The 24,006-nt window shown below is 69.5% G+C and overlaps 2 protein-coding genes and 1 non-coding gene across 7 annotated transcripts; 1 reads left to right on the plus strand and 2 right to left on the minus strand.

Moving 5' to 3' along the window:
• Nucleotides 1–331: 331 nt before the first annotated feature.
• Nucleotides 332–8,787, minus strand: RBM23 (RNA binding motif protein 23). Of its 5 annotated transcripts, none has more exons than XM_039498831.1 (16): nt 8,382–8,787; nt 7,358–7,463; nt 7,188–7,268; nt 6,992–7,039; nt 6,864–6,913; nt 5,593–5,637; nt 5,169–5,324; nt 4,510–4,563; nt 4,185–4,302; nt 3,692–3,844; nt 2,181–2,318; nt 2,016–2,081; nt 1,250–1,442; nt 1,041–1,139; nt 703–787; nt 332–607 (listed from the first exon to the last, which is right to left on the minus strand). In XM_039498831.1, exons 2-16 carry the CDS (start codon nt 7,391–7,393, stop codon nt 604–606), a joined length of 1,326 nt encoding a protein of 441 aa, XP_039354765.1. In that variant the 5' UTR covers nt 7,394–7,463; nt 8,382–8,787; the 3' UTR covers nt 332–603. The 5 variants fall into 5 exon arrangements, with proteins under 5 accessions (XP_039354765.1, XP_039354763.1, XP_039354761.1 ...); XM_039498829.1 differs by having other exon boundaries at nt 339–607; nt 5,593–5,634; nt 8,265–8,389; XM_039498827.1 differs by having other exon boundaries at nt 345–607; nt 8,265–8,389.
• Nucleotides 8,787–18,869, minus strand: PRMT5 (protein arginine methyltransferase 5). The gene is made up of 17 exons (XM_039498825.1): nt 18,733–18,869; nt 17,575–17,693; nt 17,195–17,280; nt 16,064–16,198; nt 15,879–15,991; nt 15,653–15,702; nt 15,395–15,558; nt 15,032–15,193; nt 13,871–13,948; nt 13,620–13,678; nt 13,294–13,416; nt 10,989–11,164; nt 10,742–10,851; nt 10,517–10,610; nt 10,104–10,220; nt 9,459–9,523; nt 8,787–9,271 (listed from the first exon to the last, which is right to left on the minus strand). Exons 1-17 carry the CDS (start codon nt 18,864–18,866, stop codon nt 9,119–9,121), a joined length of 1,938 nt encoding a protein of 645 aa, XP_039354759.1. The 5' UTR covers nt 18,867–18,869; the 3' UTR covers nt 8,787–9,118.
• A 403-nt stretch (nt 18,870–19,272) lies between these two features.
• Nucleotides 19,273–19,345, plus strand: TRNAR-ACG. Its single transcript has one exon. It is a non-coding gene; the product is annotated as a tRNA-Arg (tRNA).
• Nucleotides 19,346–24,006: the final 4,661 nt, after the last annotated feature.

The following is a 24,006-nucleotide window of genomic DNA, read 5'->3' on the forward strand; positions in this document are numbered from 1 at the left end:
CCCTTCCCCGCCCTGCTGGTGCCCCTCACTCCCGACCCGCAGCCCCTGCCCCCAGCCCTGCTGGTGCCCCTCACTCCCGACCCGCAGCCCTGCCACACCCCTGCGGTGCCCCTCCTCCCGACCCACAGCCCCTGCCAGCCCGGCCCTGCCCCCGCCTGCTGGTGCCCCTCACTCCCGACCCGCAGCCCCTGCCCCCCGCCTGCTGGTGCCCCTCACTCCCGACCCGCAGCCCCTGTCCCCCCTGCCCTGCTGGTGCCCCTCACTCCCGACCCGCAGCCCATCACAAACCCCTGAGGCATTTTTTTGTGATAATTTTTTTTTAATTTGTTTCCATAAAGAAAATAAAAGAAAAAGAAAAAGGAAAAGAAAAACCCAACAATTTTGGGGGGGGGCTGGGCAGGGCCAGATGCCCCCGTAGAGCCCCCCTCCCCGAGATGGGCCTCTGTGAGGTCAGGGCAAGGTTGCGTGTGTGGGGGGGGGGGTGTTGCTCGTGCCCCCCCCCCAGCCCCATTTCTGCCCCTGGAGCTCCGACTCCATGGGGGGCCCTGGCAGCCCAGCCCAGCCCCCGCTCCAGCCCCAGGGTCCGTGGGGAGGCGGGGGTCACTACCTGCAGAGCAAGGAGGGGAATGTTAGAGGGGAAAGGACTAAGCCCCGCCCCCCTTTCCAGCCCCCCCCGCCCCACCCCCAGCCCCCCAGACTCACATGCCCGGGGAGGAGAAGAGCCCTGAGAGCTGGAGGCACTGGGACGCCAGCGTCTGCGAGGCCAGGTTCAGCGCCGGGCTCAGGGCTGCGGGGGGAGAATCAGTCAGAGGGGCCCACGTGGAGCCCCGGCCCCCCGGCCCCCTTCCCGGCGAGGTGGCCTGCAGGAGACTCCATGTGACCGGGGCCACCCCCGAACCCCCCAGCGCCGAGCAGCCGAATCCTGGGGGCTGGGCCAGGCCGGGACCCCCTCGGTGGCAGGTGGGGAGCTGGACCTGCTGAGGGGGCCAATGGGGGCTGTTCCCCTGGCTGTGGGGCACCCCCCCCCAGCTCCCCATTACCTGTCAGGGCGGCAGGGTTCAGGGCACTCAGCGGGATGGCGCCATTCAGTTGCAGGGCGGCCTGAGCCGCAGCAGCGGCCGGCAGCTGGATCCCGGAGCCTGGGGGGCAAAGGGGGGGTCGTCAGGGGGGACAGATGCGCACCCCAAGCCCCTCCCCCTCCCGGCCTGGGTCACAGCTGGGTTCAGGGCACACGGGGCACAGGACCCACCTTCGGCCAGCTTGGCCAGCAGCTGCAGCCCCCCGCCGGCGCCCGGCTCCGGCTCCTCGGGGCCCTCGGGGAAGGAGATGTCCGTGGTGCCGTCCAGCCGCTCGGTGACGTGCCCCAGACGCATGGGGCGCCCGGCCAGCTCGAAGCCGTTCAGCTGCTCCAGCGCCCGGCGGGCACACTCTGCCTCCGCGAACTGCGGGGGGGGGAAACCGGCCTGACTGCAGGGCAGTGGGTTACAGCCAGGGGAGGGGCGGGGGCCAGGGCCGGCCCAGCAGGGGGTCTATCGGGGCGTGCTGGGGAGGAGCCATCAGAATGGAGAAGTGGGGGCCGGGTGCTTCAGGGCGCCAGGGCGGGCTGGGGAGGGGAGGGGCGGGGCTGGGCTGGGGGGGGGGGAGCCGGGGCCAGGCTGGCGTGGGGCAGGGGAGCCAGGGTCGGGCTGGGGCTGGCATGGGGAGGGGCGCCAGGCCGGGCTGGGAATGGCGCGGGAGGGGGAGCCGGCCAGGCTGGGGCTGTGTGGGGAGGGGCGCCAGGTCGGGCTGGGGCTGGTGGGGGGGAGGCCAGGTCCGGCTGGGGCTGGCGTGGGGAGGGCGCCAGGCCGGGTCCGAGGGAGGGGAGGGGGCGCGGGGCCAGGCGGGCTGGGGCCGAGGGGAGGGGAGGCGCCAGGCTGGGGCCGGGGGCCGAGAGGGGAGGGGCGCGGCCAGGCTGGGGGCTGGCGTGGGGGGGAGGGGGCGCCGGGGCCGGGCCGAGGGGGGCGGGTCCCACTCACCGTCAGGAACCCGTAGCCCTTGGACTGGCCGGTGTCCGGGTCCCTCATCAGCACGATGCTGTCAATCTGCATGGGGGCGGGGCAAAGGGGTCAGAGCCGGGGTGGGCTAGCCAGGGCCCCGCCCACAAGCCCGGCCCCGCCCCCCCGCCAGGGCCCCGCCCCCACCTTGCCGAAGGGCTCGAAGATCCCGCGCAGCATCTCCTTGGTGATGTTGCAGTGCAGGGAGCCCACGTAGAGCCGCATGGGGCCCCCGCTGCCCTTCTGCAGGGCGCTGGCCATGGCCGCCAGCCGGTTCTTCTCCGCCTGCGGGGCGAGGGGGGGTGAGCCGGGGCGCCGCCCCCTGCCCGGGCCGGCCCCGCCCTCCGCCCCTCCCCCGTCTGCCTCCAGCCCCCCGCCGGCCCCCTTCCCCCGTCTGCCTCCAGCCCCGCTGCCCTTCCCCAGCCGGCCCCGCCACCGCCTCCCCGCCTGCCTCCAGCCCCGCCGGCCCTCTTCCCCAGCCGCCCCGGCCACCGCTCTCCCCGTCTGCCTCCAGCCCCGCCGGCCCCTTCCCCGCCTGCCTCCAGCCCCCGCCAGCCCCTTCCCGGCCGACTCCGCCCTCCGCCTCCCCGCCTGCCTCCAGCCCCGCTGCCTTCCCCGGGCCGGCCCCGCCCCTCCCCGCCTGCCTCCAGCCCCCGCTGGCCCCTTCCCGGCCAGCCCCGCCTCCGCCTCCCGTCTGCCTCCAGCCCCCGCCGGCCCCTTCCCCAGCCGGCCCTGCCACCGCTCCCCGCCTGCCTCCAGCCCCCGCCGGCCTTCCCAGCCGGCCCCGGCCACCGCCTCCCTGCCTGCCTCCAGCCCCGCCGGCCCCTTCCCCAGCCGGCCCGGCCACCGCCTCCCCATCTGCCTCCAGCCCCCCGCCGGCCCCCTTCCCCGCCTGCCTCCAGCCCCGCCAGCCCCTTCCCGGGCCGACCCCGCCCGCCTCCCGCCTGCCTGCCTCCAGCCCCGCCGCTGCCCCTTCCCGGGCCGGCCCTGCCACCGCCTCCCCTGCCTGGCTCCAGCCCCGCCGGCCCCTTCCCAGCCGGCCCCGCCTCCGCCGCCGCTCTTCCCAGCCCCGGCCACCGCTCCCTCTGCCTGCCTCCAGCCCCGCTGCCCCCTTCCCGGGCAGGCCCGCCCGCCCCTCCCCGCCTGTCTCCAGCCCCGATGCCCACCCCTCTTCCCGGGCGGCCCCGCCCGCCCCTCCCGCCTGCCTCCAGCCCCCGCTGCCCTTCCCGGGCGGCCTCCCGCCGCCGCCCGCCCCTTCCCCAGCCCACCCCGGCCACTGCCCCTCCCCGCCTGGCTCCAGCCCCGACACCCGCCCTCCTTCCCCGGCCGGCCCCACCCTCCACCCCTCGCCTGTCTGGCTCCAGCTCCCGCCACCAGCCCCGGCCAGCCCCGCCTCCACCCCTCCCTGTCTGGCTCCAGCCCCAGATGCCCCCTCCCAGCTCCCACCACCAGACCCCACGGCCAGCCCTCCCCCAACGCTGCCCACCGGCTGTGCCCTGCCCTCAGTCATCTTCCTGTCCCCGCCCCAGCCAGCCCCTGGTTGCCTTCCCACCCCCCAGACGCCCCCCCTGCCCCCCAGCCAGCCCCTGATCATTCCCCCACCCCACAGCAACCCCCCCGGACACTGCCAGCCGGCCCCCGGTCACCCCCTTGCGCACCTGGGAGGCCTGGACGATGATGGGCACGCCCAGCAGGCGCTGCCCCGTCAGCCCGATGGCCAGCGGCACCGACTGGATCTCACAGAACTCCACGTAGGCGATGCCCTTGGAGCGCCGCGAGTTCCGGTCCGAGATGATCCGCACGTCCCGCACCTGGGGGGAGACGGCCGAGGGGCGGGGCCGGGCACAGGGCAGGGTTAGAGATGGCAGAGGGCGCAGCCAGAGGGGAGGGCAGGGGGAGTGGGAGGGGCAGGGCCCAGCAGGAGGGTGGGGCCTATGCACAGTGGGCGGGGCTTCAGGAATGAGCAGGGGGCAGAACCAGATTCCTCTGGCAAGACAGCCCTCAGGTCGCTCATTTGGGTTGGATGTATTCCCGGGGGTTTCGTAACGGACATTGCTAATTAACAATGACTATTGAATTCCTGGAGACTCAAGGCCAATCCTGGAGAGCTGCCAACCCTGGATGTCCCGGGGGCAGGGGCGGGGGCGGTACCTTGCCGACGGCGGAGAAGAAGTCCTCGAGGTCGCGGGGGCGGATGCGGGCGGCCAGCTGCATGCAGAACACGGTGCGAGCGTCCCGCTCCTCGGGGCTCAGGCTGCCCAGTGCCTCCCTGCAGGACGGGGTGTCAGGGGGGCTGGCTGAGGCCTCGACACTCCCCCAGGCAGAACCCCCCCCCCCCGGGCCCTTCAGGCCAGACCCCCCCGCCCAGATCCATCAGCTCCACCCCCCGCATCAGGCCCCAGGACAGACCCCCGTCAACACCACTCCCCCAGCCCCCATCTCGGCTCCCCGGCTCCATGCCCAGCCCCCCACTCACCGCACGGGGCTTTTCTCCCGGTACAGGGGGCTCTTACTGTGTCCAAAGCGGCGCCTGGGGGGCAGACACCAGGTCAGGGGCAGGGGCAGCGGCTGGGTCCCCCGGGGGCTGCAATGGGAAGGGGGTAGGGTCCCTTGGAGTAGGGGAGAGCAGGGGTTGTGAGGGTGGGGCCTAGCTGATTCCCACACCCAGGGATAGGCCTGGCCAGGGCCTTCCTTACCTGGGGGCGGAGCCTCACTCTCCCAGGGGTGGGGCTTGGCCAGGGGACGGAGATTGGCTGGGGAGGTCCTCACTCACCTGGGGGTGGAGCCTCATTCTCCCACAGGCGGGGCTTGGCTGGGAGCAGGGTGCCACTCACCTGGGGTGGGAGGGTGGGGGGGGCATGCCCAGTAGCGGGGTCTCTCTTCCAGAGGGCGGAGTCACTCTCCCCCAGGGGGTGGGGCCTGGCCAGGGGCGGGGTCTCACTCTCCCAGGGGGGGGCCTGGCCAGGGGCGGGGTCTCACTCTCCCAGGGGGGGGCCTGGCCAGTGGCAGGGTCTCACTCTCCCAGGGGGCGGGGCCTGGCCAGGGTCTCACTCTCCCAGGGGGCGGGGCCTGGCCAGGGGCGGGGTCTCACTCACCCAGGGGGCGGGGCCTGGCCAGGGGCGGGGTCTCACTCACCCAGGGGGCGGAGGACTGCGGTACCGCGCTCTCTCCTCACGCCGGCGCTCCCTGCTCCGGGAACGGCTTCCCCGCCGGCGCTCCCGACTCCGGCTCCTGTGGCGGCTCCGGCGCTCCCGGCTCCGGCTGCTACGCCGCCGGCGCTCCTGATCCCGGCTAGAGAGACCCCGCTGGCCAATCACAGCCTCTCTTGGCCTCCCCCAGCCAATCACAGCCACCCTCACTCACCCTTGGCCTCCCCTACCAATCACAGCTCCCCTCACCCTCCCTCAGCCAATCACACCGCACTCCCCCACTCTGTACCGTCCCAGCCATACACAGCATCCCAGGGCCACCTCCAGCCAATCACAGCTCCCCTCAGACACCCTGCGCCGCCCCCCCCATACCCCTGGGCAATCACACAAGCCCCCCCCACCGCCCCTACCTGTGTCTGTGCTCCCGGCTCCGACTCCTCTTTTTCCTGCTGCTACTGGGAGGGGGAGGGAGGAGATGGAAAGACACCGTTACCGTGGGGCAGCCCCCCACTGCCAGGCTGAGACACTTTTAGCATGTGGCAGCTCCCCATCCCCACAGTGTTTGTGTGTGTGCGTGGGGGGAGGGGGGAGACACCATTACCGTGGGGGACACCCCCCCCCAGTGCCAGGGGAGACACCGTTACCGTGGGGGACACACACCCCCCCAGTGCCGGGGGAGACACCGTTACCGTGGGGGACACACACACCCCCCAGTGCCAGGGGAGACACCGTTACCGTGGGGGACACACACCCCCCCCAGTGCCGGGGGAGACACCGTTACCGCGGGGGACGCCCCCCTCCCAGTGCCGGGGGAGACACCGTTACCGTGGGGACGCCTCCCAGTGCCGGGAGACACCGCACTGGGGACGCCCCTCCCAGTGCCGGGAGACACTGCACCGCTGGGACGCCTCCCAGTGCCGGGGGAGACACCGTTACCGTGGGGGACACACACACACCCCAGTGCCGGGGGAGACACCGTTACCGTGGGGGACACACACACACCCCAGTGCCAGGGGAGACACCGTTACCGCGGGGGACGTCCCCCTCCCAGTGCCAGGGGAGACACCGTTACCGAGGGGGACACCCCCCCTCCCAGTGCCAGGGGAGACACCGCACCGCTGGGGACACACTCCCAGTGCCAGGAGACACACACACTGGGGACACCCCCCAGTGCCGGGAGACACTGCACCGTGGGACACCCCAGTGCCAGGAGACACTGCTACCGTGGGGACGCCTCCCAGTGCCGGGGGAGACACCGTTACCGTGGGGGACACCCCCCCCCCAGTGCCAGGGGAGACACCGTTACCGTGGGGACGCCTCCCAGTGCCGGGAGACACCGTTACGAGGGGGACACCCCCCCCCCCAGTGCCGGGCGAGACACCGTTACCGCGGGGGACGCCCCCCTCCCAGTGCCGGGGGAGACACCGTTACCGCGGGGGACGCCCCCCTCCCAGTGCCAGGGGAGACACCGTTACCGTGGGGGACGCCCCCCTCCCAGTGCCAGGGGAGACACCGTTACCGAGGGGGACACCCCCCCCTCCCAGTGCCGGGGGAGACACCGTTACCGAGGGGGACGCCCCCCCCTCCCAGTGCCGGGGGAGACACCGTTACCGTGGGGGACGCCCCCCTCCCAGTGCCAGAGGAGACACTGTTACCGAGGGGGACGCCTCGCCCCTCTCACCTGCCGCTGGCACTCTCCTTCTTCACCTCCTTGCTCTGCTCCTCTGGGGGCTGCGGGGGGGAGCACGGAGAGGTGAGTATGGGACGCGCCCCCCCTCCCCATTCCCCCCCAGGACCCCTGTACGTTACCTGGGCTGCGGGGGCTTCAGCCGGTGCCTTTGAGGGTCCTGCCTGAGCCTGGAGGGAACAAAGCCATGCCTCAGCGACGTAGGGGGCAGCCCCCATCGGCCCCCCCTTCCACCAAGGGCCCCCCTCCAGCCCCCACCCCTCCAGAGATGCTGGGGAAACTGAGGCACGCCCCCGCACAAGGGCCCCCACCCCTCACCTCCTCCTTCTTGTAGGGCGCCTCCAACATGGCTTCGATGACGATGTCAAAGTCGTCGGGCGTCATGGCGTCGGCCGGGCTCTGTGGGAGAGAGGAGGGGGGGTTAGCCCCAGGCCGGCCCCTGGGGGCCCCACCCAGGGCACCACAGCCAAGGGGAGTGGGGTACTCACAGGCTCCTGCAGCGGATTCGAAACCCCCGGCTCCATGGAGCGCGCTGGGGGGGCCCCACCCCCGAAGGGCAGGGCAGGCTCAGGGCTCGAGTGGCTCAGACGTGTCCTGCGGAAAGATGGGGCGCGGTGAGCCAGGGGGCCGCGCGGTGAGCCAGGGGGCCGCGCGGTGAGCCAGGGGGCCGCGCGGTGAGCCAGGGGGCCGCGCGGTGAGCCAGGGGGCCGCGCGGTGAGCCAGGGGGCCGCGCGGGGGCCATGGCCAGCCTGCACAGTGCTAGCCGCACCCCCACGCTCCAGAGCCATCCCCCCAATGTCAGGCCGAGCCCCAGACGTTGCTGACCCATTGCTAGTCTGGAGCACTTTACAAGGTCCCCGCAGCAAGCAGCCTGGCTCTAGAAAAACTCCTGTTCCAGAGCAGGCCGGGGGCTCCAGAACCACGAGTCACCTCCTTCCCGCCCCGCTGCTCTAGCCAAACATTCAGGGGAGACACCACCCCATGGGCTGGGGAACCAGCCAGGCCTGTTCTGGAGCATCCCGGCTCGAAATCCTGGGCCAGGCTCTGCTCTAGATCCTTCCCCGTTCCAGCCCGGCTCTAGAACCCCGGGCGCCCATCACCTGGCCAAGGGTCTAGCACAGCCCCCAGGCCCAGCCCCCTTTGCGGGACCTCGGCTCTAGAACCCCCTCTCTAGGCCCCGCCCCCACGTTCTAGACCTCGCTCTAAGCCCCTTGCAAGCCCCGCCCAGCCTCGTAGCCCCGCCCCCAAGCCCCCAGCGTTCTAAGCCCCCTTGCAAGCCCCGCCCAACCTCGTAGCCCCGCCCCAAGCCCCAGCGTTCTAAGCCCCCTTGCAAGCCCCGCCCAGCACCATCCCCAGCGTTCTAAGCCTCCCACGAACCCCTCCCCCACCACTCACCAACGTTCTAGAACTCCGCGCTCGCGCTCACCCTCCCCACGGGCCACTGACGTCATCTCCCTCACCCCCCCCGTGAGGTGCCCCCGATGCCGTGACGTCACCCCGCCCCGGTCTCACCGTCCCCCGCGGCGGCGGCGGCGCCGGCTCCTGGGACTCCGGGTTTCCGCGGCCGGACGCGGCGCTAAGATGGCGGAGGCCGCGGCTGCCTCCAGAACCTTCCCCTCCCCCCGAAACTCCGTGCGCAGGCGCAGGCGGGGCGGCAGCGCGACGCTCGTTGGGTGAGGGGGGCGACGCTGATTGGCCGCGGTCGGCCTAGAGGACGCGGCTTTGCAGAGCGCCGTCGCTGATTGGTCAATCTCCCAGAGGGGTGGCTCTGATTGGCAGAGAGCGTGTCGGGGCGGAATGTTTTTCCTCGGCTCCAGCGATGATTGGCCGAGATCGAGGAAAGGACGGGGTTTGCTGGCCCGAAGCGGGAGGGGCGCGCCTTTGTCGCCACGGCCGCAGGGTGATTGGCAAGTGGAGGCGGGGCCACCCTGATTGGTTGACTATGAAGGCAAGGCCGGGACTTGGCTCACAGCAGCAACGCTGATTGGCCCGGAACGAAGAGCGGCTGCAGACAGCACGCAGGGAGCCAGTTACCATGACAACGCGAGGGCGCCCCCCTCCCCCCCCGCAGACAGACGCAGACAGGGGCCGTGACAGAAGCTTTATTGAAACGCTCGGACCGGGACAAAGGGGAGCGGGAGCGCCGCGCGGGCGGGGTCTCGGCTCAGCCCCGCCCCCGGTGATGTCGCGGCCGCTCATAGGCCTAGACGGAGGAGCGGGGGGCGGGCTCTCAGTGACGTGGCGGCCGCTCACAGGCCGATGGTGGAGGAGCGGCCGCTCGGGTTGTGCAGGGCAGAGCAGCCGGGCGCCGTCACCGCCCACTCGTACCACACCTTGCGCGGGCCCGCGCAGCGCCAGAAGGCCACGCGCACGCGCTCGCCCGCGCGCACCGCCAGCGGCTGCTGTGGGAAGAGAGGGAGCGTCAGCGCCGCGGAGCCCCGCCCCTGCGCCAAGCCCCGCCCCTGCCCCGCCCCTGCGCCAAGCCCCCCTCCCGCGGAGACCCGCCCCTGCGCCAAGCCCCGCCCCTCCCGCGGAGCCCCGCCCCTGCGCCAAGCCCCGCCCCTCCCGCAGGCCCCGACCGGGGCTCACCTTGATGGGGAAGAAGATGGGGAACCAGGAGAACATGCCGGGAGAGTGCGTCTCGGGCCGGATACCTGGGGGCAGGGGGGGGTGAGACGGGCAGCAGGACCCCGGGCCTGGTGCCCCCCCCGGGGAACCCCCTCCCTCCCCTGCCCCTGGGCCGGGCCCCGCCCCGGGAAATCGCCCCTCCTCCCCTGCCCCTGGGCCGGGCCCCGCCCCGGAACCTCCACCCCTCCTCCTGCCCCTGGGCCGGGCCCCGCCCCGGAACCTCACCCCTCCCTCCCCTGCCCCTGGGCCGGGCCCCGCCCCGGAACCTCCACCCTCCTCCCTGCCCCTGGGCCGGGCCCCGCCCCGAACCTCCACCCTCCTCCCTGCCCCTGCCCCTGGGCCGGGCCCCGCCCCCCCGGGAACCTCCACCCCCTCCCTCCCCTGCCCCTGGGCCGGGCCCCGCCCCGGAACCTCCACCTCCCTCCCTGCCCCTGGGCCGGGCCCCGCCTCTGGGGAACCTCCACCCCCTCTCCTCCCTGCTGGGCCTGGGCCGGGCCCCGCCCCGGGAACCTCCGCCCCTCCTCCCCTGCTGATGGGCCGGGCCCCGCCCCCCTGGGAACCTCCACCCCCTCCCTCCCCTGCCCCTGGGCCGGGCCCCGCCCTCACTGAGCGTGATGTCGCCGTAGAGCGTGGTCTCGAAGTAGCCGGCGAAGCCGTGCAGCACCGTGTTCACCTCCACTGCGAACTCCAGCTGCCGGTACTGGCTCTTGTCCCGCGCCGGGTCTGCCCAACAGGGGGGAGGTTAGGGGAGAACGTGCTCCCCGAGGGGTGTGGTCTGCTCAGGCCCCGCCCCCACCCCGAGGGGTGTGGTCTGCTCAGGCCCCGCCCCCACCCCGAGAGATGTGGTCTGCTCAGGCCCCGCCCCACCCCAAGTGGTGTGGTCTGCTCAGGCCCCGCCCCCCACCCCAAGAGGTGTGGTCTGCTCAGGCCCCGCCCCCACCCCGAGGGGTGTGGTCTGCTCAGGCCCCGCCCCCACCCCGAGGGGTGTGGTCTGCTCAGGCCCCGCCCCAGCACCCTACCTGGGTGCGGGTGGTGGAAGGTGAAGCAGGGCTGGGGTGGTGCCAGCTGGTGAAAGTTGTGGAGCCGCACGACGTAGGGCATCTCGAACTGCGCCTGGGGAGGCGGGGGGGGGGGGGAAGAGACCCGGTCAGAGCGCAACCCCCAAGAGGCACAGAGCTGGGGGGTTCAGACAGGCTGGCCCTGCGCTGGGGGGAGAGGGGGCTGGGGGGGCAGGGGAGGCTCACCTCGGGGTGCCGGTCCTTCTCGCGACAGGCCCGCACCTCGTTGTACAGCTTGGAGGATGATATGGGAGCCAAGAAGGACGTGTAGGTGCTGGGGATGCTCACGCCGCCCGCTGGAGGATGGGGGAGGGGTGGGTCAGACATCAGGGCAACAAGCACCCCCATGAAAACTGTCTCCCCCCCCCCAACTCCCCCCAAGCTCCTTCCCCTGCCCAACCCACAGCTCCCCCTACCCCCGGCGCCCACTCACCCCGCAGGCAGTGCTGTGCCCCGTCCAGGCACTCGGGGGACAGCTCATTGTCGGCAAAGGAGCCCAGCAGCTCCGACACCAGGAGATCGGCCTGCTCAGGTGCTGACCACTCCCGCATGTCGGACGAGACCACGGTCACCTGCGATCCCCACTCCTCGTACTGCCAGCTCTCCAGTCTGCAGGGAGTTCAGGGTTAGCCCGGGGAACTGCCCGCCACTGGCTCCCCCCCCACTGTGATTCCCCCCTTCGTACTGCCAGCTCTGGGGAGGAGTGCAGGGTTAACCCGGGGAACTGCCCGCCACTGGATTCCCCCCCCCTTCATACTGCCCACGCTCCAGTCTGCAGGGAGTTCAGGGTTAGCCCGGGGAACTGCCCGCCACTGGCTCCCCCCCCACTGTGATTCCCCCCTTCGTACTGCCAGCTCTGGGGAGGAGTGCAGGGTTAACCCGGGGAACTGCCCGCCACTGGCTCCCCCCCCACTGTGATTCCCCCCTTCGTACTGCCAGCTCTGGGGAGGAGTGCAGGGTTAACCCGGGGAACTGCCCGCCACTGGATTCCCCCCGCTTCATACTGCCCACGCTCCAGTCTGCAGGGAGTGCAGGGTTAACCCAGGGAACTGCCCGCCACTGGCTCCCCCACCCACTGTGATTCCCCCCTTCGTACTGCCAGCTCTGGGGAGGAGTGCAGGGTTAACCCGGGGAACTGCCCGCCACTGGATTCCCCCCCCCCTTCATACTGCCCGCGCTCCAGTCTGCGGGGAGTTCAGGGTTAGCCCGGGGAACTGCCCGCCACTGGCTCCCCCCCCCCACTGTGATTCCCTTCGTACTGCCAGCTCTGGGGAGGAGTGCAGGGTTAACCCGGGGAACTTCCCGCCACTGGATTCTCCCCCCCCCCTTCATACTGCCCATGCTCCAGTCTGCAGGGAGTTCAGGGTTAGCCCGGGGAACTGCCCGCCACTGTCCAGTCTGCAGGGAGTTCAGGGTTACCCCAGGGAACTGCCCGCCCCTGGCTCCCCCACCCACTGTGAGTCCCCCCTTCGTACTGCCAGCTCTGGGGAGGAGTGCAGGGTTAACCCGGGGAACTGCCCGCCACTGGATTCCCCCCGCTTCATACTGCCCGCGCTCCAGTCTGCAGGGAGTTCAGGGTTAGCCCGGGGAACTGCCCGCCACTGGATTCCCCCCCCTTCATACTGCCCGCGCTCCAGTCTGCAGGGAGTTCAGGGTTAGCCTGGGGAACTGCCCACCACTGGCTCCCCCCCCACTGTGATTCCCCCCTTCGTACTGCCAGCTCTGGGGAGGAGTGCAGGGTTAACCCGGGGAACTGCCCGCCACTGGATTCCCCCCGCTTCATACTGCCCGCGCTCCAGTCTGCGGGGAGTGCGGGGTTGCAGATAAATCTCTGCATTAAGCACTTTCACATAACAGTGTAGCATCATTTTCATATGACTTTGTATTATGCCTCTTCATATAACCTTGTATTGGGTCTATCCATGTGTGATCTCTGTTTTCAGGCAACTTTGTGTCAAGTCCTTTGATATGGGAACTTTGTATCAAATCCTTATGTAGGAACTTTGTATTGTGCCTTGGTATAATGTTATAACCTCTAAGGTAGAAGAAAATGGCTTTTTGCCGGGAGTAGAACGAGCTCTCTGCCCCCCGATCAGCTGCCCCGCTGGGCGAGCGAGGGGCGAGGGGCAGGCGGGCGCCTCCAGGCAGCTGCAAGCCTTGGCGAGGGGCTGGAAGCCAGAGCCAGGAACAAGCCAGGTGCCCAGCGGGCTCACTGCAGAGCAGACGTATCGACGGCCTCGGGGCTTAGCAGCCAGCCCCTGCTTTTGGGAACCCCCCCTGTGCAGCACTGGGACCCCCCCCCGCAGGGAAGCAGCACGAAGGCCCAACAGACACACACAGATTTGCATGAGAGGGAAGCTGCTAGAAATGGGAGGGGTCTTGCAGAGGGCCCCAGTCCAGCTCGCCCCACCCCCATCTAACTCACCTGGCCAGTGCAGATAAGGGGAGCACAGACGGGGGAGGGTGCGCGTGCAGGAGTGTAACGTATCTCGTGTGCGTGTGATACAGTGCTGATTAATACCCGTATCCCCCCTGAAAGGATCCTGTGCAGCACTTGAAGTACAATAGGGTTCATCCAGGGAACTGCCCGCCACTGTATCCCCCCCACGCCTACCGCGAGTTCTCAGGGGAGGAGGGATGGACACGGACACACACACGCAATGGGCCTGGGGTGGGGCGGGGTGTTTATAGGGCAGGGCCGACAGGCAGGGGGGCAGGGCCGGCGTGGGGGCACTCACGTCACCACAGCATTGGGGTTCTTCTCCACGGCATAGATCTTGACCCGCCGGCTGGCCTGGCGGGACGCCCGTAGCGTGGCATTGACCAGGGGGCCCCGGCCAGCCCCCAGCACCATCACCACCCTGCAGGGCAGAGAGGGAGGTCAGAGGGCAGCACACAGGGGGTGCCACGGAGGATGGGACCCCCCCATCGGGGGGGGAAGGGTCAGAGCCACCTTCAGGGGGCATCACCGGGGGGGGGGGGTTGTCAGGGGTGCCATGACCCAGGTGGGAGGGGTATAACTGAGGGGCGGGGCATCGCCATGGAGGGGCGGGGCCTCACTCACTGCACATTCGTCTCCTTCTCCTCTTCAGGCACCCGGTCCAGCAGGCACCTGTAGATCGCCTGGGGGGGGGAGGGGGAGGTCACTGGGGAGCCCTGCAGCCCCCCTCGGACCCTGCCCCCACCCCCCACCATCCCTGAACCTTCACCCACTGCCCCTCGCCACAGGCCCCACCCCTTCCCACAGCCACTCCCCCTTCCCTCTGGCCCCACCCACCAAGCCCCTCCCCCAGTCACAGCCCGGCTCCCCCTCACCTGCTGGTACTGGGAGTATTTGATAGGGTCCTTCTCAAAGACCTCGTAGGTCTGGGACTCCAGGTTGTCCATCAGGGGCTGGGGGAGGGGGGAAGAGCAGCATGAGGGGGGGGGAGGAGGAAGACACCCCCCCCCCATTGCACTGCGAAGCGGGTGACATTCATGTTGAACCCTAATAATGGATGCAAAGCTCACCAAGGAAAGTGTTCACTCTGGGTCCTAATGATGAACCCTGACTTGCGACATTCACTCTGAACCCTGATGACGGATGCATCAACATTGTAGAGTTATGGGGCGTTCCCTCAGAACCCCAACAACCCACAGGCGTAACAACAACAATAGGTGATCCTCCATGAATGAAGGCCCGATGACGATGCTCTAGCAGAATTCACCCTGAGGCCTAATGACAGTGTGGACTGATGCTGCTCCCAAATCCTGACAAGTCCCGGTGTTAACTCTGAACCCTAACAATGATGCACGAGAACGTCGGTCCTGTGCCCTAGTTATGCCGTTTTGATACCCATGAGTCCCAACCCCAGCAGGAGGCAGCATTCATCCTGAACCCTACCGATGGCAGGATAGAATACTGGCCAAGCCTGGAGCCGAGGAGGGTGGATATGATGCTAGCCCAGCTGGCACCAATCCTGGACCACGCCGTTAACCCTGAACCCTACCGATGGCAGGATAGAATACTGGCCAAGCCTGGAGCCGAGGAGGGTGGATATGATGCTAGCCCAGCTGGCACTAATCCTGGACCACGCCGTTAACCCTGAACCCTACCGATGGCAGGATAGCATACTGCAGCCTGAGCGAGGAGAGGTGGATGATGATGCAGCCCCAGCTGCACTAATCCTGACCATAATGGAAGCCTGGAGCCGAGGAGGGTGGATATGATGCTAGCCCAGCTGGCACTAATCCTATATGATGCTAGCCCAGCTGGCACCAATCCTGGACCACGCCGTTAACCCTGAACCCTAACGATGGTAGGACAGGATACTGGTGCAAGCTGTAGCAATGCCAGTCGGCGATGTTAGCCCCGAACATTGAAGAAGCTGTTTTGTGACCGATGGGGCTTAGCCCCAGTCCTATGCCAGCGTTCACCCTGAGCCACGCCGCTAACATGCCAGGCTGTTAACCCTGATGACAGCCGGGGTCGCTCACCTGCAGGGGGGACTGCAGATAGTCCTCGTAGCCCTTGGCGAAGAGCTCGTAGGCGGAAGGGGGGGGCCGGTTCTGGCTCAGGTACTCCAGGTACTGCAGGTAGGAGCAGAACTCCTTCTCGGGGTGGTGGTGAGCGCCCCACACGATGAACTGCACCTCCAGCTGGCGGGCAGGGAAGGGGTTAGACAGGGACAACCCTCCGCCCACAGCCTGAGCCCCAGCGCGGGGAAACGAGCCCCTGGGGTCACACCCCTCCTCCACCCCAGTGCTGGGAGGGGGCCTGGGGGGCGGGGCTCTGGGTGGTCAGAGCTTGGCGAGGGGGCTCAGTGGGTGGGCCAAGCGGGGGCAGGGGCGGGGCTCTACCTTGAGCAAGCGGAAGACCAGGCGCTGGTGCATCTTGGAGAGGACGGGAAACCCCTTCTTATTGGTCAGGAAAATACTAGTGGGCAGGATGGCCGCTTTGATTGGCTCCCCCAGCCAGCGGTCGATGACATGATTGGAGGGCAGGTCTGGCCCCACCTCCAGAGCTGGTGGGGGCAGAAAACAGGGGTCAAGAAACCCGCCAGCCCCCTGCCCCAGTGCTGCGAGCTTCCCCGCGGCAGTGCCCCCACCCGAACTCACCCACTGCGATGCGCTTGTTGTAGTCACAGAGAGTCCGGAAATTATGCCACCTGCAGACAAAGGGGTGGGGGGGGCAGTGAATGGGGGGCAAGATCCTGCCCTCCCCCGGTTCCCCTCTGAGCATTCCTCCCCTCCCCCGCAGATCCCTAAGCTCCGCCCCAGCAGGCTCCCTCCCCGCATCCCGTGTGCTTGCCCCAGCCGGGAGCAGTGCCCCCCTGCCCCTCACCATATCCACGTCTTCTCGTCCCCCGAGCCGTCCTCGGGTACTGGCACCGGCTCGTTCTCGATCAGGTCGTCCCGCAGATCCTCGGGGGCCAGCAGAGGGACCCGCATCCAGAACTGGGGGGGGAAACGAGGGGTTAGTGGTGGATGCAGCCCCGGCCCCCCCACTCCGCCCAGCCCTGCACTCACCATGGTGCTGTGGTGCCCGGTGTGGATGTGGGTGCTCAGCACCCGGGCCAAGTTGGGGTTCTCGCCCTGTGTCAGGGGCAGCAGGAATGCAGGGAGCCCCAGGTACGCCCCAAAGTTCAGCTCCTGCAGCATTGCCTGGGGAGACAGGAGACTGTACCCCAGAGTAACCCCACAGGGTCTATCCCACCCCCCAGCTCACCACCAGATGTCACCCTCCCCCCACCCCTCCACCAACCCCCTGTGACGAAGTGGGACTGGTCGCACTGGGGGCTGGGTACAGATCCTAAGTATCTAGCAGCAAAAGGCCATGCAGCCAAATCACAGCCCCCCAGACGGGAACGTGGGGAGAAGGCCCCCGCCCCGCGTGCACCCCAGGGGTACTGGGGTGGGGAAAGGACGCAGGCGGCATAAGGCTTCCCCCCTGCAACCTGCAAGTGCCCTCGAGTCCCCCCGACCTACAGGGGGGCAGGAAACGGGAATGACCTGGGGTAACTCTCCCCCCAGAACGGGGGGGCCCTGGGGCAGCCATGGGAATGTAGGTGGGTTCGAACTTCCCCAGGTCACTGGCTGGAGTGACCCTGCTCAGTTCGGTCTCGAAGGGAAGAGAGGTGACGAAGTGGGACTGGTCGCGCTGGGGGCTGGGGACAGATCCTAAGTATCTAGCAGCAAAAGGCCATGCAGCAAATGCCTGACACTGTCTCCTAGCAACGGATGGCCCGGCCCCTCCCTGCAAAGGTGCATCTAAAGGTGCTGGAGCCAAAGGGGTCAGGTGAGCTCCTGGCCCGGGGAAGGGGCTGGGCAGAGAGGAGGGGCCGGAGGGGGGGGCAGAGAGGAGGGACTGGAGGGGGCTGGGCAGACTGGGGCTGGCTGGGGAAAGGGGGGAAGCAGGGACAGGGCTCTGATCCCCGAGGGGGCTGTGGGGCCCCAAGATGGCCCTAACCGGGGGGATCCGGTTATCGGTGCCTGAAGCCCTGGGCTGGCCTGTGTTCCTGTCGGCTAAATAACCCTGCTGCGTTACTGGCTGGCTGAGAGTCCTGGGGAATCGCAGGGAGCCCGGGGGTGCAGGGCCGGACTCCCCCACACTCCGTGACACCCCCCCAGGCTGTTACACCCACCCCACCCCAGGCTCACCGCCTCCGAGTTCCTGCGGACCGCCTCCACCTTGGCGTCAGGGCGGATCCAGGGGGAGAGCTTCCCCACGATCAGCGTGTTCCAGTCTAGGGGGGTGAGAGCAGGTGAGATCCACAGTGCAGGGGGCACAGAGCACACAGGGGCCCAGCAGGGTGGGGGAGACGGACATGGCACCAGGCAGCCTAGTGGCGGGGGGGGGCGCTCTCCCTGGGTTGGGGGGCCCAGATGGTGCTTGGCAGCCGAGCAGGAGACACGGACAAGGCGGGGGGGGGGGCTCCAAGGCCAGGACCGCAGGGGGATCCCAGCAGGGGGCGCTGTCCCGGGGGCAGAGGGAGGCACAGCTGGCGGTTAGGGGGGAGCAGACGGCGCTGGGGGCTCACCTCTCCCCGAGAGCAGCAGGTCGGAGCGGGTGTGGGGGCCGGGGCGGCCGCGGGCCGGCTGGTGGCTGAATTCCCGGCGGTAGCGCGGGTGGAAGACCGGCATGCACAGGAAATCGAACCTGCGGAGAGACGGGGCTTGGGGTGGAGGGCAAGGTCCAGTGGCGGGGGGTTCCCCAGGCCAGCAGAGCCCAGATCCCCCCTGGGTGCGATCCCGCCAAGCCCCACGCTGACCCGGAGGGGAGAGGGGCCGCAGTGGCGGGGGGGGGCCCGGCCCCGGGGGGTCCCCAGGCCGGGGGTCCCCAGGCCGCGGGGAGGACAGGGGTCCTGGCCCGGGGTCCCCAGGCCGCGGGGACGGGGGCCCGGCCCCGGGGGTCCCCAGGCCGCGGGGACGGGGGCCCGGCCCCGGGGGTCCCCAGGCCGCGCGGGGGGACGGGGCCCGGCCCGGGGGTCCCCAGGCCGCGGGGACGGGGAGGCCCGGCCCGGGGTCCCCAGGCCGCGGGGGACGGGGTCCCCAGGCCGCGGGGGTCCCCAGGCCGCGGGGGACGGGGCCCGCCCCGGGGGCCAGGCCGCGGGGGACGGGGGCCTGGCCCCGGGGTCCCCAGGCCGCGGGGACGGGGGCCTGGCCCCGGGGTCCCCAGGCCGCGGGGGACGGGGGCCTGGCCCCGGGGGTCCCCAGGCCGCGGGGACGGGGGCCCCAGGCCGCGGGGGTCCCCAGGCCGCGGGGACGGGGGCCTGGCCCCGGGGGTCCCCAGGCCGCGGGGACGGGGAGGCCTGGCCCCGGGGGTCCCCAGGCCGCGGGGACGGGGAGGCCCGGCCCCGGGGGGGTCCCCAGGCCGCGGGGGGGGGACGGGGGGGCCCGGCCCCGGGGGGTCCCCAGGCCGCGGGGGCCTGGCCCCGGGGCCCCAGGCCGCGGGGGCCTGGCCCGGGGGCCCCAGGCCGCGGGGGACGGGGGCCTGGCCCCGGGGGTCCCCAGGCCGCGGGGACGGGGGCCGGCCCCGGGGGGGTCCCCAGGCCGCGGGGGGGGGACGGGGGGGCCCGGCCCCGGGGGGTCCCCAGGCCGCGGGGGGGGGACGGGGGGGCCGGGCAATTCCCCGGCACATGAGCGGGGCTCGGAGGGGGCGGGGCCATGGCCACGTGGGGCGGGTCACGTGGTCTCACCCCTGCCGGGCCACGGCCCCCAGCGTTTCCGCCACCTCCGGGACGCAGCTCAGGTCCCGGCCGCTGGACACGCGGGGGCCCCCCGCCCCGCACGGCCCCGGAGCCGCCGCCGCCGCCGCCGCTGCCGCCGCCATCACTGCCAGACGCGCCCCCGCCCGGCCGGCCAATCACAGCGCCGCGCCGGGCCCCGCCGGCCAACCGCAGCGCGCTTCCGGTCCAGGCGGCCAATCGCAGAGCAGAGGGTCGGGCCCAATGGGCGAGAACCAATCGTGCTCGTGGCACCAGGAAGGTCCCATTTCCCGTCATGCGGTTCGCGGGGCAAGGACCACATTACCCACCATGCATTGCGCCCCTGCGGTCTATGGGCTGGCAGGATTCATTGCCCGCCAGGGCCCCCCTAGCGCCCGCCCATGGCTTATGGACTACATTTCCCAGCGTGCGCCGCAGCCCCTGGAGGCAGCGCGAGCTCCCAGCATGCCCCGGGTGTGCCCGGCCCCGCCCGGCTGGGCTATAGGCGCGGCTGCGCGCGGCTCAGCGCGCGGGCCAGTGGCGCAATGGATAACGCGTCTGACTACGGATCAGAAGATTCTAGGTTCGACTCCTGGCTGGCTCGGCTCCGTTTTGGCGCCGCGTCAGCGGCCGCCGGCCCCGCCCCCTCGCGTCTCGCTTTTCACTGACCCACCTCGGAGCAGCGCGGGGCGCCCGGACTCCTGGGTTCTGTGCCCACCTCAGGGTGGGGGCGGGGCGCCCGGACTCCTGGGTTCTGTGCCCACCTCGGGGTGGGGGCGGGGGGACCGGACTCCTAAGAACATAAGAACATAAGAACGGCCGTACCGGGTCAGACCAAAGGTCCATCTAGCCCAGTATCTGTCTACTAACAGTGGCCAATACCAGGTGCCCCAGAGGGAGTGAACCTAGCAGGCAATGATCAAGTGATCTCTCTCCTGCCATCCATCTCCATCCTCTGACGAACAGAGGCTAGGGACACCATTCTTACCCATCCTGGCTAATAGCCATTTATGGACTTAGCCACCATGAATTTATCCAGTCCCCTTTTAAACATTGTTATAGTCCTAGATTAGTAAGACACGATTTCCCTTTACAGAAACCATGTTGACTATTGCTCAAGAGTTTATGTTTTTCTATGTGTCTGACAATTTTATTCTTTACTATTGTTTCAACTAATTTGCCCGGTACCGACGTTAGACTTACCGGTCTGTAATTGCCGGGATCACCTCTAGAGCCCTTTTTAAATATTGGCGTTACATTAGCTAACTTCCAGTCATTGGGTACCGAAGCCGAATTAAAGGACAGGTTACAAACCTTAGTTAATAGTTCCGCAACTCCTGGGTTCCGCGCCCACCTCGGGGTGGGGGCGGGGCGCCCGGACTCCTGGGTTCTGTGCCCACCTCGGGGTGGGGGCGGGGCGCCCGGACTCCTGGGTTCTGTGCCCACCTCGGGGTGGGGGCGGGGCGCCCGGACTCCAGGGTTCTGTGCCCACCTCGGGGTGGGGGCGGGGCGCCCGGACTCCTGGGTTCGGGGCCCGCCTCGGGGTGGGCCAAGGGGCTTAGAGCAGGGGAGAGGCGGGGCAGTGAGTTATATGGGCCCTGAATTGCTGCAGTTCGTGATCGCGGCTTTTTTTTTATTTTGTGGCTGCTTGGGGCGGCCGAACCCCTGGAGCCGGCCCTGGCTCCAGCCATATTCAGGGCCCAGGGACCCCCTGCCCCAATGTTGGGGGTCAGGTCTCTCCCCCAGCCCCGCCTGCAGCCTGGCAGCCCCCTCCCCGGCCCAGTGCCCGTGGCAGGCTGCGCTGTGCGGTGCTGAGGGAGGAGGGGCACGTGTGATGGCAGCCCCCCCGACCCCCACTCCGCCTCGGGGGGGCTTCCCGGCGTCTGGACCTGAGCAGCGGGGGCTTGGCTGAGTGTGGGACTCCTGCCCCCCCCCGCAGTCACCATTCCCGCCCCACGCTTGGCAAGGGGCAGCCCCGTCCCCCAACCCCAGCAGCAGGGGAGGAGGGGCTCACGGGACGGCAGGGGCTTGGCCGCCCCAAACAGCCAAAAAACCCACCCACCTGCGCCGGACACCGGCCACCTGCTCGCTGCGCTGGGGCCTGGAGCCGGCCCTGGCCGGACGGGAGATGCGGGGCCTTGGGTGCCACCCTGCCCCCCCCCCGTCACCGCTCCGGCCCCAGGCTGCCCCCCGAGGGGCGGCCGCCCCCGAAGAACATGGCGAACGACGGGGCTGCGCTGCTCTGGCTGCTGGAGTTACGGAGCCGAGTGCTGGGCTGTGTCCGTACTCACAAGCCTCGTGCGAACGGTGATAGTCGCACTTACTGCTTTTCTCACACTAGTGATATTTGCACGAGAGGGAAGCTGCCAAGGCTGATTGTTTCCAGCTCAGTTTTACATTCTTTACAAAAATACAGAGCGGCTCACAGGGCGGGGGTGGGACTTGGACCTGTTCTAGGCACCGCCAAAAGTTATACAAACCTGCCGCCTCTGGGGAGGGGAGCCCGGACGCCTGGGTTCTGTGCCCACCTCAGAGCAGGGGCGGGGAGCCCGGACGCCTGGGTTCTGTGCCCACCTCGGAGCAGGGGCGGGGAGCCCGGACGCCTGGGTTCTGTGCCCACCTCGGAGCAGGGGCGGGGAGCCCGGACGCCTGGGTTCTGTGCCCACCTCGGAGCAGGGGCGGGGAGCCCGGACTCCTGGGTTCTGTGCCCACCTCGGAGCAGGGGCGGGGCGCCCGGACTCCTGGGTTCTGTGCCCACCTCGGAGCAGGGGCGGGGAGCCCGGTTCAGTGTCCGCCTCAGAGCAGGGGGTGGGGAGCCCGGACGCCTGGGTTCTGTGCCCACCTCAGAGCAGGGGCGGGGAGCCCGCCCAGTGTGTCCGCAGAGAGCAGGTGGGGAGCCCGGACTCCTGGGTTCTGTGCCCACCTCGGAGCAGGGGCGGGGAGCCCGGTTCAGTGTCCGCCTCAGAGCAGGGGCGGGGAGCCCGGATGCCTGGGTTCTGTGCCCACCTCAGAGCAGGGGCGGGGAGCCCGGACTCCTGGGTTCTGTGCCCACCTCGGAGCGGGGGAGGGGAGCCCGGTTCAGTGTCTGCCTCAGAGCAGGGGGTGGGGAGCCCGGACTCCTGGGTTCTGTGCCCACCTTGGAGCGGCAGTGAGAAGCCCAGTTCAGTGCTCGCCTCAGAGTAGGGGCAGGGACTCCTGGGTTCTGTGCCCACCTCAGAGGTCAGCGAGGGGGTTGGGGCAGGGAGCCTGGACTCCTGGGTTCTGTGCCCAGCCCTCGGGGTGGGGGGGGAGTTGTGACGTTATGAGTCTGATCTAATATCTCCTTGAAAGGTGACAGGGGCAGAAAGAGTTAATTACCTCCCAGCCTGCCCTGCCCCAGGGGACCTTGAGGGCTGGTTAGGAAGAGCTGGAAATGCAGTGGGCCGAGCCGAGCCGGGCCGAGCCGAGCCGGCGTGTGAGGGATCCTCGGGTGGGCGTCTGCTCAGGGCTTGGGATGGCAGCAAACAAGGCTTGGCCATCGCTAGAGCTTTGCTGCAAAGCTCAGAGCAGGAATCCTGCCGTTCCTGGTGACCCGGGAGGGGAGCAGCGGCATTGGCGCGGTGTCTGGACGGTTTCATGGACGATTGAGCCTGGGCTAATGGCCGGGCTGGCTGGGAGGAGGAGAGTTCAGCCCATTGTTTTCTCAGGCCCAAAGGCGGCTGGAAACGTAGGAAAACCCCGGACACGATCCTGCTTCAGCTCAGAGCCGCTTTGGGTTTCAAGAGGGGAACCCTGAGCCCCAGGGGTCGAGGTCCCCAGTCGCTGACTGGAGCCACCTGAAGATGAACCTCTGGCCTGTTCCTGAAGGACTTTTGGCAGCTACCAGCTCCTCTCTGCTGTGTCCGAATTGACGTCTGGCTGGAGGCTGATTTGTCACCCACCTCCCTCGCGTTTCCTGTGTCCCGCGTTACAGGCGAGTTCATAGGGTGCAGCTGGGTCAGAGCTCAGCTGCCATCGGACCTGGGGCTGGAAGAACCGTTTCTGTTACACGCCAAGAGCGTCTCAGGAACCCTCACGGGAGCGTGTGGCCGGCGGCCTGGCCTGGGCGCTGGAAGGGAACTGGGGGCCCTGGCCTCTGGGGAACCAGGGAGCTGCCGTAGCTCTTCTGGGCTGCTTGGGAAATCGGAGGCTTGGCAGATCCACCGGCGGCGGGATTGTCAGCCCCGCTCTCTGCAGTTCCCCCAATCGAGTGACTCCGCTGGCTCCCCCAGGCCGCACCGGCACAGGAGTAGGGCCATAGGGCCTGTAACGGGCCGACAGATCCCATGATCCCCCCGGCGCCGGGGCTTGGCCAATAGCCGTCGCTGGACCCGGCCTCCAGGAACGTGGCTCGTTGTGTGTGTGACGAAGTGGGACTGGGCTTACTGGGGGCTGGGTTCCAGCAGCACAAATGCCTGACACTGTCTCCTAGCAACGGCTGGCCGGGCCCCTTCCTGCAAAGGTGTTGGAGCCAAAGGGGTCAGGTGAGCTCCTGGCCCAGGGAAGGGGCTGGGCAGAGAGGAGGGGCCGGAGGGGGGGCTGGGCAGAGAGGAGGGGCCGGAGGGGGCTGGGCAGAGAGGAGGGGCCGGAGGGGGCTGGGCAGAGAGGAGGGGCCGGAGGGGGCTGGGCAGACTGGGGCTGGCTGGGGAAAGGGGGGAAGCAGGGACAGGGCTCTGATCCCCGGGGGGGCTGTGGGGCCCCAAGATGGCCCTAACCGGGGGGATCCGGTTATCGGTGCCTGAAGCCCTGGGCTGGCCTGTGTCCTGTCGGCTAATAACCTGCTGCGTTACTGGCTGGCTGAGAGTCCTGGGGAATCGCAGGGAGCCGGGGGTGCAGGGCCGGACTCCCCCACACGCCGTGACAACTCGGGGTCACTCCAGCCAGTGCCCTGGGGAAGTTCGAACCCACCTACATTCCCATGGCTGCCCCAGGGCCCCCCCGTCCTGGGGGGAGAGTTACCCCAGGTCATTCCCGTTTCCTGCCCCCCTGTAGGTCGGGGGGACTCGAGGGCACTTGCAGGTTGCAGGGGGGAAGCCTTATGCCGCCCGCGCCCTTTCCCCACCCCAGTACCCCTGGGGTGCACGCGGGGCGGGGGCCTTCTCCCCACGTTCCAGTCTGGGGGGCTGTGATTCGGGCTCTCTCGGTTCAGAGCCCCCCTTCTGACCCTGGCCCCCCTCTGGACAGGCTCCTCGGGGCGGGGCGAGGGTCTTACAGCCACCTTCCCCCCCCTCTGGCAGGGGGCACAGG

Source organism: Mauremys reevesii, linkage group 13, assembly GCF_016161935.1.
Source record: "Mauremys reevesii isolate NIE-2019 linkage group 13, ASM1616193v1, whole genome shotgun sequence".
In the NCBI taxonomy this organism is placed as follows: Eukaryota; Metazoa; Chordata; order Testudines; family Geoemydidae; genus Mauremys; species Mauremys reevesii.